General features: G+C 37.5%; 3 protein-coding genes and 1 long non-coding RNA gene across 8 annotated transcripts in view; 2 read left to right on the top strand and 2 right to left on the bottom strand.

Annotated features, from left to right (window-relative positions):
- Positions 1-1,122, top strand: LOC111459114. The gene is made up of 2 exons (XR_002713240.1): positions 1-304; positions 834-1,122. It is a non-coding gene; the product is annotated as an uncharacterized LOC111459114 (long non-coding RNA).
- Positions 1,123-2,778: 1,656 nt separating this feature from the next.
- On the bottom strand, positions 2,779-3,307 carry LOC111459627. The gene has a single exon (XM_023102623.1). The coding sequence runs from the start codon at positions 3,256-3,258 to the stop codon at positions 2,980-2,982; it is 279 nt and encodes a 92-aa protein (XP_022958391.1). The 5' UTR covers positions 3,259-3,307; the 3' UTR covers positions 2,779-2,979.
- A 1,504-nt stretch (positions 3,308-4,811) lies between these two features.
- Positions 4,812-7,695, top strand: LOC111459417 (tyrosine-protein kinase ABL1-like). 2 transcript variants are annotated; one of them, XM_023102316.1, is made up of 3 exons: positions 4,812-5,191; positions 5,376-7,414; positions 7,499-7,695. In XM_023102316.1, the coding sequence occupies exons 2-3, from the start codon at positions 5,455-5,457 to the stop codon at positions 7,663-7,665; spliced, it is 2,127 nt and encodes a 708-aa protein (XP_022958084.1). In that variant the 5' UTR covers positions 4,812-5,191; positions 5,376-5,454; the 3' UTR covers positions 7,666-7,695. The 2 variants fall into 2 exon arrangements, with proteins under 2 accessions (XP_022958084.1, XP_022958085.1); XM_023102317.1 differs by lacking the exon at positions 4,812-5,191 and having other exon boundaries at positions 5,217-7,414.
- Positions 7,696-8,243: 548 nt separating this feature from the next.
- Positions 8,244-12,682, bottom strand: part of LOC111459416 (protein SPA1-RELATED 2-like) — a 7,260-nt gene continuing 2,821 nt past the window's right edge. For 3 of the 4 annotated variants that reach the window (XM_023102315.1, XM_023102314.1, XM_023102313.1), the window contains exons 3-8: positions 12,432-12,589; positions 10,289-11,120; positions 9,809-9,955; positions 9,129-9,446; positions 8,950-9,009; positions 8,332-8,837 (exon numbers count right to left, since the gene is read on the bottom strand). In XM_023102315.1, the coding sequence (XP_022958083.1) occupies positions 8,646-8,837; positions 8,950-9,009; positions 9,129-9,446; positions 9,809-9,955; positions 10,289-11,120; positions 12,432-12,589 (1,707 nt within the window). In that variant the 3' untranslated portion in view covers positions 8,332-8,645. Of the gene's footprint in view, positions 8,292-8,331; positions 8,838-8,949; positions 9,010-9,128; positions 9,447-9,808; positions 9,956-10,288; positions 11,121-12,431; positions 12,590-12,682 lie in introns of those variants that run through there. The other variant, XR_002713298.1, reaches the window with a different exon arrangement.

Genomic DNA, 12,682 nt, shown 5'->3' with positions numbered 1-12,682 from the left:
GAGTTCGAACGTGGAATCTGCGAATACTTCCTTTTACCCCTTCAGCCGCAGCTTTGGTTTCCCTTTTTTTTTTTAATCCAAATGCGCCTTCCCATTGTTTTTGCGATTCCTTCATAAACAAGCTGCTGCAGCTAGCTCACTGGTTTTGAAATCCACTTACTGTTCCGCCATGGATGAAGCTCAAGCTCAGCCGGTTTGCGCTCAAGAAGCTCTCGATTTGCTCAATTGCGTTACGGAGTCTCCGTTCGATCAAGAGAAATGCTACCGTCTCCTTCATTCTTTGCGAGAATGCGTGCTCAGTAAGGTATTCGTTTTCTCTGTTCAATTTTTGCCCTAACTGTTCGTGTTTATTTCGATATTTGATAAACTCAATTGATGCTTTGTTTCTTTTCGGAATTTTCGAATTAGATCGCCTTGCACTCTGAATAGGATTTGCTGAGTATCGATTGATTTTTTTATTCCATGGAGTTCGATTAGGATTATATAATTTATTTTTCTAGGTTTAGATTAGGATTCGTGAAATCGAGGATTATGCTTGAAATGATAATCTAGTGTTCTGGAATGATCTTTGATTTCACAATTTAGGATATGGCAGGTAATTGTAATTCACTTCTCACTGCAACGCTGATTAAAATACTCAAACGCGTGGTTTCTTGATTTGATTATTTGTTCGGATTGGCTCGAACTTTTTGTCCTCAACATTCCAGGCACATAGATTCAGTATTATAAACGCTTAACACTTGCTTCACATTCATATTCATATTTGCTGTATAAGCAACAAAATGTAACTGTTCTTTTCTTTTCCTTGAATTTGTTGCTTCATCCTTCGCCAGAAAGTGAAAAAGTTCTCGTTGGCTGATGAAGAACGAGCAAAACCAAGTGGTAAAAGAGCACTTGAAGGAAGCAATTGAAGTTCCATTTGTAGGAGACATTGTCTGATTCGGGACTGAAATCTATCAAAATGACAGAATTCCTTCATGGAGCTAGTTCCAAACAAATCCAATAAATTTTGTTGAAGTTGAAAGATTGTCTAATTATTTTGGGAATCTTTGAAGTTTCTAGCAGATCGATCTCTGTTGTTTGTGAGCAATACATTATTCTGGGAAGCTTTTTTACTCTTTAGAAAAACATCATCCAACCACTCAACATTAGAGCATTGAGGTAAAAAAGAAATGATCATTGCATCAATTGACATTAAACTGCGAAGGAAAAGAAAACAAAAACCCCACTTTTTACATTGGAGCTCTCGGGATTGAATTTAATTATTTTGTGCACTAATTTTACAAACTGATTGGAAGCTCTGCTAAATGAATAATGTAAGTTAGCAGCAACGCCAACAACATCAGCACGTACGCTATTCCTTGGTCTAAGCTCGTCCCTGCAAATTTCCAAACATAGAAATTAATTACTAACATGTTCTTATTTTTTTTTTTTCTCAATAATGATGAAATGAACAAACCATCGCTAGCAATGGGAGGTTGGGCTGGAGACAAAGAAGGATCAGCGGCGGAGGCAGGGAAAAGCATAGCCAAAGCAAAAGCAACAGCGACTAAAACGCCATAAGCGACCTTATTATAAGCAACGACCTCCATTGTTATTGTTGTTATATAGTGTTCGACGACAATTAATCTCCCTCTCCGGAGAGGCGCGGGAGAGAGAGACTAACACACAAACTGAATTACTCAATCCCGAAGACGACGATGGCTGCTCTCCACGGCGTTGCAATGGCGGTGTGGCTTTCAACCAATCCAGGGTCTGGGTCTTATACCCGCTGCATGCTTCGAACGGCATGGCCGGAAATGTTGCAGCTACTGCATGTTTCCCCACACGACTCGGTCATTTTGAGGCCCTCATCCATCATTACTCATTTTCCCTTTTAGGCTTTGTTTGAATGAGTCCCTGTGGCTATGTTGAGGTGACCCTTCTTAATCCAATCGAATATATATGACAATGGTTTCAGTGTATTTGAGTCTATTTTTTAGTTTTTTTCCTTATTAATCCATAATATATATATTCCAAATATAAAGTTTCCTTAGCTTATCATCCATCTTTGAGACGATGGGACTTAAAATCTCACTTATTTTCTTCGATCGTGGAAGATACAATATTTTTTGTCAAGAATGATTTGATAAGAAAAGAATTATACTAATATAGTGTTATATCTTCGTTGCCCACGTAAACTGAAAAGCGTTAGCTAGTTGGTCAGCTAAGTTCTTTGGTGTTGGAGGAAATCGTTGGTTTCTTTTAGTCATTTATCTATAATCTGGGCAAACATTCTCGGGATAAGAAAGAACTAGGTGTTGATTTACTTGCCCGGAGCTCGCTTAACCGAATACACAAAATTGAGATCTCTCTTGTAAATATTTCGATCCTCGCTTCTTGAGAGAGCGGATTGAAAATTAACATTTTGCATAAAATTGAATGGGAATGGGAATGTTAATGCATAGGGATGCCGTGGATGAAAGGAAACAAGTAATTTTCATATTAAATGCAAAACCTACTCCAATACGGCTTCTTCTTTCCCCATTAATTAAGAGTTTCTTTTAATAACATCTCTACAAAATTAAATTTTATGATAACACTCACTGGTTTCATAAATTTTAAAACTTTAAAAATTTCTTGAATTTATTAGACACTTAAATATTTAATATTTAGAGACTAAATTTATAATTTAATCTATATTTTAAAACATTATACATAATTATATTATTCATTATTTTAAAATTTTGTTCATCGACACTTTCACATGTTCATGAATTCGAGAACGAGAAAGAATGATATAATAAGTAGTTTAACATTTTTGGATACTTTGCTTAGTTTTTTACAATATTTTTCAACATACAACGTAACGGTTCAAGTGCATGAGATCAAAACTTGAAGCCGTTCTTAACTTTTCACATGAACACACACTAAAAGGCAGTAGCTAACAATACATAATTAAACTTCGATCGGTTTAGGGTTTGAAGTTTTTAATAACGATCAATACATTTCAGAAGGCCAAAGAAAAGCTCCCATGGCGAACTTTCGCTTCTGGGCGACGTCTCCAGCCACCGGGAGGCCGTATTCTTTGAGAAGGCAGTCCAGTTTCCACTCCGCCATGCCCTCATAGTCACTCCTCTTGTACTTTGGGTAGTGAAGAGGCATCTGAAAATGATCGAACTGCTTGCTGATCACTCGCTGCTGTTGCTGCTGCTGCGGCTGCTCGGCCCCGATCACGGCGCACCGAGCAGCATCGACCCAGCTCATTATTCTGCTCATCGTTTGAATCTTTCACTTTGTCTTGCAAGTGCAAATGGTGGTGGAAAGGTTGGCTTTTTATAGCGCTCATGGGGTGGGAGAGGGGAGAATGAATGAATATTTGAGTGAAAATCATAACGTATTGAAAGATTTTGAAAGCATTCCACGTCCACTTCTAGTAGATATTGTCATCTTTGGACTTTTTCTTTCGGGCTTCCCCTCAAGATTTTTAAAACGCGTCTGCTAGGGAAAGGTCTCCATGTCCTTATAAAAGGTGTTTCGTTCTCCTCCCTGACCGATGTGGGATATCACAGTTGGGAAGGCTTAGAATTGAATGCAATCGTTAGTATTCATCGCCAAGAATAAATGCAAGATGGGATGATTGATGGTATGAAACATTTGAGGCCTCATATTTTGAAGCTCCTCTTCCCTTCACCACACAAATTGAACTAACTATTTGACTAGTTGCAGCCTTCTGTGTTGATTTGATGTTGAAAATGTTCATGGAAGTTGACAAGAGAGTTCTAGAGAGAGTAAGAGAACGCTCGCTAGAACTTTGTGGTTGAGACGCTCGTGTTGAAGTCCGAGAATTTATTCAGAGAAGTTGATAGGTTATTACGATTCTTTAACGACTTAAATCTCTACTCTTAATAGGTTGTATGAATGAACCAAGGCTATATCCGAGTGAGAAAGATCTCGAGAATAAGATAACTAAGAAAGACTTAAAAATGAAAGTTATTACTTTTTCAATAAGACCCACCTCTCTTTTCCGTGACTCAATCTTAGGAACTTCATAGTTAAGGGTGCATTACTTCGAGCAAGTCCATATTGAGTGACATCTCAGGCACTTTCGATAACTCAATTATATGAACTTCATAGTTAAATGTCATAGAGATGTTTTCATCCTCTTATAGAAATGTTTTGTTCCTCTCTCGATCAATGTGAGATCTCGCAATATGATTATGATCTAAACGTGCCTAATCTAGTTCTCTTCCCGCATGATCTAAAAAGAAATTGACAAAAACAATAAGAAGGTCGTGTAGTATTTTTCTTTAAAAGATTATTAATTATTATTTAAAAAACGAGTAGAATTAATTTTTGTACAAAAAAAAAAAATATATATATATATATATATATATTTAATAAGTATTTTTTATATATAAATTATGTTAATCAATTTTAATTTTTAACTTAAAACTCTAAATTTAAACAAATAACATAAATTCTAACTAATTTGGTCACAATTCAGGTTAAATTATATATTGTATGTATTTTTACCTTTTTAATGTTTTGTTTCTTTCAGTAAAAAAACACACACGCACACAGCCAATAAATTTACGGAGATTTTACCACCAATAACAGAATGAGCTGTCAGTCAATCTAATACCTTTTTTTTTCTAATAATTATAGTGTTTTTGATATTTATAACCAAACGACACCGTTTCGTCTCCACTATGTGCGGCAGTAGCGAACCAAAACGAGGCGTTTTGAATATTTGTATATTTATATATGTAAAAAGGAAATACGAAAGCCGCGGGAACACGTACTATAAGTGCGTGCAAATAAAACGGAATTTCAACGGCCACGCCTCCATTTTTCTCCGACAACACTTATTCCCCCTAAAAAAAACTGCTTCTTCTTCTTCTTCGTTCTTTGTTCTTCTGATTTTGATTCTTTGATTTCATTAATTTCGTCCAATTTGTCGTTACAGTATCCGACGAGAAACTGCATCTTGAGATTTCCGTTGTGTTTTTCCCCTCGGTTTCGTAGCCGTTTTGTCAATGTAATTACACCGTTCATTCATCAAAAACCCCCCACCAGGTGTTCGATGTTTTGCCCCAATGAGGATTTGATTCTCGAATTGGGGTTTCTTCGTTGTTTCTTGCTTGTGATTCCAATTTCGTTGCTTTTGGATGGTTGATTCTGCAATTACAGGGGATTTTTTAACTGAAAGGTATTGCGTTTTCTTTTGATTGTTGAGATTTTGTGGAGTTCTTGACTGTTCTTCATTTAATTCTGGGGTTTGATCATTTTGCTTGATAATAGAGGTCGGTTGATTGTTGTTTTGGAATTTTGGGATTTCTGGGATTTCTTCCCTCTGCTTATAGCTTCTCATTGTCGTGTGGTTGTATCCGTAGGATTTTAATTGTGGTTTGGGAGGCGGCTTTGTGTGATTTGGGGTGATCTCTTTAACGGAATCTTTCTCCCTGAGCCGGGATGGAACAATTCCGGCGCATCGGAGAGGTATTGGGAAGCTTAAAGGCTCTTATGGTGTTGCAAGATGATATTCAATTCAACCGGCGTCAATGCTGTTTACTGTATGATTTGTTTAGTTTGGCTTTTGATACCATTGCTGGAGAGATAAGGGATAATTTGAAGGTTGAAGAGAAGAACACCAAATGGAAAGCTCTTGAACAGCCTTTGAGGGAACTTCATAAGGTTTTCAAAGAAGGGGAGCTTTACATTAAACACAGCCTAGATTCCAAAGACTGGTGGGCTAAACTGATCAGCTTCCATCAAAACAAGGACTGTATTGAATTCCACATCCACAACTTGCTTTCCTGCTTTCCTGCTGTCATTGAAGCGATCGAGACGGCCGGAGAAATATCGGGGCTCGATCAGGACGAGATGCAGAAGAGAAGGCTTATACTTGTAAGGAAATATGACATGGAATGGAATGACCTCAAACTGTTCCATTGGAGATATGGGAAACAGTATTTGGTCCCTCGAGAAATACGTAACCGATTGCTGTGTGTTTGGAGAGAAGATCGATGGCTGATGGCTGAAGCACTCAAGGAGAAGATCAGTTCATTGGGAGCAGCTGGTTCAAAGAATGAGCAGCGGCTTGGGGAATTCTTGATAAAGAAATTGAACAACTCGGAGCCATTGAATGCAAAGCTCTTCCCGAGTTCAATTTTGTTAGGAACAAAGGATTATCAGGTGAGGAGACGGCTGGAAGGAGGGCAGTACAAGGAAGTCCAATGGTTCGGGGAGAGCTTTGGACTGAGACAGTTCATTGCAGAAACCGAACAAACAAATTCTGAGGTTCAAACTCTTTTATCACTTTCACATCCTAATATTTTGCAATGCCTTTGTGGGTTTTTGGATGATGAGAAGAAGGAGTTCTTTCTTATAATGGATATGGTTTCCAAGGATCTTTCTTCCTATATGAAGGATAATAATGGAGCCAGGAGGAAGATCTTGTTTCCTCTCCATGTTTCTGTTGATATCATGCTTCAAATTGCAAGAGGCATGGAATACCTTCACTCCCAATTGATGTATCATGGAGATTTGAACCCTTCCAATGTGTTTATGAAGCCAAGAAACTCCTCAGAAGGCTCTTATCTCGTGAAAGTTGCTGGCTTTGGTTTACCATCAGTCAAGAATTCTTCTCCCAGAAACTCAACGAACCAAATAGAAACCGACCCTTTCATCTGGCATGCCCCAGAAGTCATGGCAGAGCAAGAACAAAATGATCCAGGAACAGTTACTTCTTTCAAGAAGACAGAGAAAGCAGATGTTTACAGCTATGGAATGCTTTGTTTTGAGCTTTTGACTGGAAAAGTTCCATTTGAAGATGGTCATTTACAAGGGGAGAAGATGAGCCGTAATATCAGAGCGGGAGAGAGACCCCTTTTCCCATTTCCAACTCCCAAATATTTGGTGAACATTACTAAAAGATGTTGGCATTCTGACCCTTCTCAGAGGCCGTCTTTCTCTTCCATTTGTCGAATTCTTCGTCAGGTGAAGAAATTCATTGCCATGACGAACCCAGAAAGCAATGAGCTCGAGCTGCAAACGCCTAACGTTGATTACTGCGACGTTGAAGCAGGGGTTGCAAGGAAGTTCTGCTTAGATGGGGTTGGAGATTTGTGTTCTGTTTCATATATTCCATTCCAAATGTTTGCTCATAGACTTGCAGAGAAGGAGAAGACGAGTCCAAGCAAAGCCAAGGCATGGGACTCTGCAAGTGATGCGGTCTCCATTAGCAAGGATGATTGGGCATCCATTTGCAGAGATGACACAGCTTCTGTAGTAGAAGATCCATTCACCACCATCCCTGCAAGTGACACAAGATCCACTTTTTCTGATAGAAGATCTGTTTATTCAGAAGCTCCACCCAAGAAAATGGGAACCATGAGGAAACATCCAGACACAAAAATCAGAAAAGGCATAGGTAAAACTTTAGTTTCCGTTTGTTCATTACTTTATGTTGCAGACAGATTGGCTATAACTGAAGGTTGTGATTGGTTTTACTCAGGGACCCCAGAAACAAAAGCACGAGTGACTCCACGAACGCCTTCACGAATAACTTCACGACCTCGAGACTTGAAGACAAATAGAGATGTCCTGCTGCCATTTTCGAGCCCTCTGAGTAAGGGAAGAAGAAGACCAAATGGTCATGTCTCAGACTCAGAAGCTCGCTAGCTTTCTGAGATGTCCTGCTCGCTAGCTTTTCTTGCCTCGCTAGCTTTTCTTACAGAAATAGTGTTAGCATTGAGTTCTTGTTAGCTTCGTGTAATTAAACTCTGTAGTTTGTGGACATCTCAGAAAGAATAGCAGATGATTCTGTTTCTATTTCATTTTCTTCAAATTTTGGTTCTTTCAGCCGCCAGGTTTAACATTGTGCAGACAGCCGATGCTCCCAGGTTCTTGAAACAGAGAATGATCATTACATCTTTAGTGTTGCAGTTTTATCTTAAATTTAAACAAGTATTGCAATCTTCAATTTATACGTACTTTTATTTGAAGAATTGTAAAATAAAAACATATTTTCATCTAAATTTAAGAATTACGAAATAGAAAGCGAAATCGATAAATTTTCACAGAGATACAACACGAGAGAAAAGTTTAGAACTGAATTTTCTTCAGATTTGTGAATGAACATAAGTTAATTAGCTGTTGAACAAAAATAAAAATTACCATTCAAGGTTAAATATTTGAATCCTCAATCCAGAATGTGGAACTAAAGAAAATACATTTCACCATGGCATAAGAGAAGGATTTCCAAAGATTTGCAACCAATCTGCTTCTTTTGCAGCTTTTATAACTAGCTGTTGGGTAAAATTACAATCACGAAAAGAATCGAATAAATTATCGGTTAGAAGAAGTGTAGAGGCTTTAGACACATATTTCTTTTTAATATATACAGTCACTAAAAGATCTGAGGCAGCTTTTCAACCATATGATTCCATATAATGAATCAATAGCTCAACTTATATAACTTAATAAGAAGAGGGAGATTCGGTGGAAGAAGGGCAATAAGAGATGAAAATGTAAATAACTGTTACCATTCTTATACCTATTCTCAGAATTGGGCTTCGGATATTCTGTCAAATTCACGAGCTGTAAAGCGACTGAAGATGACCACAATGGTCAAGTTAATCTCAGAAAATGAGTTTTCACATTCAAACCATTTGCAGTACTTTTATACACCCACTTGAATTGGCTGCAACAACCATGTCGGATTTTCCTCTCCAGCATACACTCGAAACAAACTGTCCATTGTCGTCCTCGGTCTCTTTTCCAGAAACGGGGTCAATAGAACCAAACTTATAGGAAGTCATTGGCATGGGCAGAGATCTATGGTAGGCATATACCTGAAAAAGAGTTCAAAATATTTAAACCATTAAAGAGATGTCGTCACGGGAAGGAGTTTATTCCACTTGTTCTCAATAGCAATATTGTATCTGAGAAAGATAAAGAACATACTTCATTTGTTTCTGAACCACAAGCAATGTAGCTATCGGAAACAGATAAACCCACGAAATTCTAGCAATGGAGAAGATCAAAGAATTCAGTAAGTTGAAAAACAAATAGAATGAAGATGCGAGTTCTTTAAGCTTCGGTATATTCTTAATCCAGAAGGGGTCATAGAGAAAAGGAGAAACCTTTTCATTAGTGTGACCATTGAGAGTTAAACTGCAAGCATTGGTAGACAAGCCAGTAGGATTGGTTCTATTAAGATCCCATAGCTTCAACGTGTTGTCAGTGGATGCAGATACAAGGGTCTCCGAGTCCAAGAATTTCACATAGCTTACAGCTTTCTCATGGCCGCCCAATACACACCAGGGGGCTTTAGTATTTCGTAGATCGAAGCAATAGGTTCTGTAATCGGCAGACCCAAAAGCAAGCATATGAGTTGAGTGAGCAGAAAACTGAACGCAGCAGACATTTGCAATGTTCCTGATTGTGCCCAAAGAGTTCTTCTGCAGTAAAACAATGCACAATGATCAAGTAGTTCGACTTCAACTAGATTTTATAAGTAACAAAGTAGAGTGATAAGTCCAAGTGTTCTAAAAAATAAAAAAAGTGATTCTTTTTCAAACAAAGGATCTATCCAGAAGGAAAAAGATTACCCTAGAAGAGCTTAATTTGAACATTAATGATGATCTTAAAAAGAATGGAGCTCCTCATGTACAAACCCTTTTAATAAAATAAAGAAATTATGAGCTTGGGCGTTGAATTTCAAATATGAAAGTAAAGCAGAACGGGAAAGAAACGGAAAGAAAAATAATCCATGGGGTAAGAGAGGAGGAGAATGGATGTGAGAGAGAGAGAGAGAGCATGCCTCACTAATGCTCCAAAGTTTTACAGCACAATCATCACTTCCACTGGCCAACTTTGTAGGATGCACTTTTGAAAAGTCAACAGACCACGCCCTCTTCTCATGTTCTTTGAATTGAGAAACCTCTTGACCAACAGTTGCATCCCATAGCTGGAAATCCATTCAAGAAAATGGAATTGTGAGTGATACCCAAAATCAAACAAAAAATATATATAAGAATAAGAGTTAAAAAAATGGAGAAGAAGTCTATATCTGACAGCACATACTGATCAGTATAAGCATTTTCAGATAATAAAACTAAGAAGAAAGTACTAGCAGAAAATCATGAGGGTTAAATCACTAAAACGTAACAAGAAACTTCTATGGACCAACAACACTTCAGCCTTAAAATTCAACAAAATCCAATAACCAAGGCATAACAAGAAAGAGACAGAGGCCATGTCTTCGGAATTTCCATTTTTCGTAACCATGCAGGAAACATACCTTAACAACACCATCATAATCAGTAGAAGCCAGATAGTTCCTGATGTAGCTATTCCAGCAAACGCAGCTAAGCTTTGATCTATTAAACATTTCAACTGCGGGATAGTGAATATCTACTGAGTCGCTAAAGACTGAATTAAAGTCAAAAATCCTTATTTTCTTTGACACTCCAGCAGCAGCAAAATAGTCCTCGTCCCGATCAAAACTCAAGGAGCAGATTACATTTGAGGAACTGTTAAAATCACCACTTCTCAGTACCCCACGTACTTGAAACTTGCTATAACGAGAATACTTGCAAAACCCGTCAAAAAAGGCACCAAGACGATCACCATGAGTCCTTTCATCATCTTTTTGTGGTAGATAACAGTTTTCACGAGTTCTAAGTAAATCTATATCTGTCCGAACTGCTGAATCATTCTCAGAAGAATCTACTTTTGATCTCATGGAAAAATAAGCACTTTCAAGCTGGATTATATTTTTTTCTATTCTCTCTTCATTGATATGTGATATTTTAGATACCACAGAGCGCACATCTGAATTCTGATATCCTCCATGAAACACGAAATCATCCCTTCCATCCACTGTACTAGACAAGCCAGATTTAACCGAGGGTTCCGTGGACCTGTGCCTTTTGTTGACTTCTTCAATATCTGATTCTAAATGCCGAATTTCCTCCGCCAACTTTGCGGCTTGTTTCTGCTTTTGTTCATTCATCGATGTGAGAAACTGCAATAATAACTCTGATTCAGCATCTTCCTCATCAATAGATGTTGAAAGCTCTACTGGCGGAGAATTTGTCATTCCATTAATTAGTTCTGATTGTAAAATTTCCCTGGTCATCCAGAAATTTCAAAAAATCAGGTTATGTTACATATATGAACAATTAATCGATACCACAAACAAAGAAACCAGTTAACCACCAGTAGATGTAGCCAAACGATATTATTATAAATCCAGTTAAATTACTTTTTCCATTCAAGTATTTTTTTTTTTTTTTTAACCATTCAATTTCATCTCCATACCTTAAATTTTGTTCCTATATTTCATTTCTAACAGTGGTTCTTACCATCGACAGCTGATGTTACTTTTGACAAAAAATTTCCATAGCACTGCCAACAACCTTAAACCATCATAAAGTACACAATCCAATCCGCCCTCTTTCCCCTTTTACTTTCCTCCACCAGCAATAGTAGATTAGAAAATTTGGCCTAATTCTGAATCCATCTGGACCCCAATACATTCAAAATTCTTACTATCTATCTACACTCTAATTTGTCCAATCACTGCCAGGTCACTAATTAAAATATTAGCCTTAATAGATAATCCATCAGAAAACTGTCACCCATCACATCTTGATAAACTTCCTGTCACATCCACAATCTGTAAACCTTCATTAATTAATGATTGGAATGAACTACAGGGATGAAACAGAAATAATGGTCGAAGAATATGGACAAAAATTTTAAATTATGCAACAAATTATAAGCGAGCACCAAAATGAATCAGATGCTAAATGAGAATCCATGAGTTGTGAAAACAAAAAACCTCTAATCCCCTGACCTGAAATAAATTTCTATTGTCCTCTTATACACAAGGTTGAAACAATATACTCAATTTTCAGGTCAAAGTGTAAATAAAAATCCCACCTCAAGAACCAACGATCGGATAGAGCACAATAGATTAAAAAGAAATGATTGTCATAGACACAAAACTTCATCTCTTCTCAAATAGTTTCTCATTAATGGATGAATATTTGTTGCCTGGGGTTAGAAAGATCGAGTTGGATGTAACAAAAAATATACAACTTCACAGATATTCAAAAATCAGAACCAAAAGGACAATTAGAGGAATAATGATCATGCTTGTCAAAAGAGAGTGACAACCCAAATTAATGCATTTGAGTAATTATATATGATCTAAGATATGTCAACTTGTCCTTACCTAGATTGCATGTCAATGTGATAACTGACAAGCTTCCAGCGCATCTACACTTCGTATGATCTATTAATCCCTTTTCAGCCAAAACGACTAATACTAAATCATGAATTGACAGTCTTAAACGAGTAAGCATTTATATTTAACATCTAATGTTCATTCAAACACTAAGATTGGTGATCTGGGGAAGACTACAGTTCATTATTACCTTGTTGTCGGACGAGAAGCAGGTTCAGGATGAAGTAGCCAAAGACAAAACCCAACTTCCTTCAAATTATCTGCTAGAAAGTTAGGAGGAAGAATCCTATCACGCAAATTTGACATTGCAGCAGCAAGTGTGCCATCAGATTCAAACTTTCCAAGTAACTGAAAGAAATAAAGTACTTTAAGGGTCACTTTCAGGGCCGCTAGAAAGTAATAAGGCAGGAAACGACCCCCCCCCCCCCCCCCCCCCCCCCC

Source organism: Cucurbita moschata, unplaced genomic scaffold (genome assembly GCF_002738365.1).
Source record: "Cucurbita moschata cultivar Rifu unplaced genomic scaffold, Cmos_1.0 Cmo_Scf00022, whole genome shotgun sequence".
NCBI lineage: Eukaryota > Viridiplantae > Streptophyta > Magnoliopsida > Cucurbitales > Cucurbitaceae > Cucurbita > Cucurbita moschata.
This window is presented reverse-complemented; position numbering and strand designations above follow the sequence as displayed.

What these genes read in the sequence shown, in the direction of transcription:
- LOC111459627 (XM_023102623.1), bottom strand. Translation starts at nt 3,258, where the DNA reads ATGAGCAGAATAATGAGCTGGGTCGATGCTGCTCGGTGCGCCGTGATC.
- LOC111459417 (XM_023102316.1), top strand. Translation starts at nt 5,455, where the DNA reads ATGGAACAATTCCGGCGCATCGGAGAGGTATTGGGAAGCTTAAAGGCT. An exon ending in AAAAATCAGAAAAGGCATAG is followed by an intron (nt 7,415 to 7,498) that starts GTAAAACTTTAG and finishes GGTTTTACTCAG; the next exon opens with GGACCCCAGAAACAAAAGCA.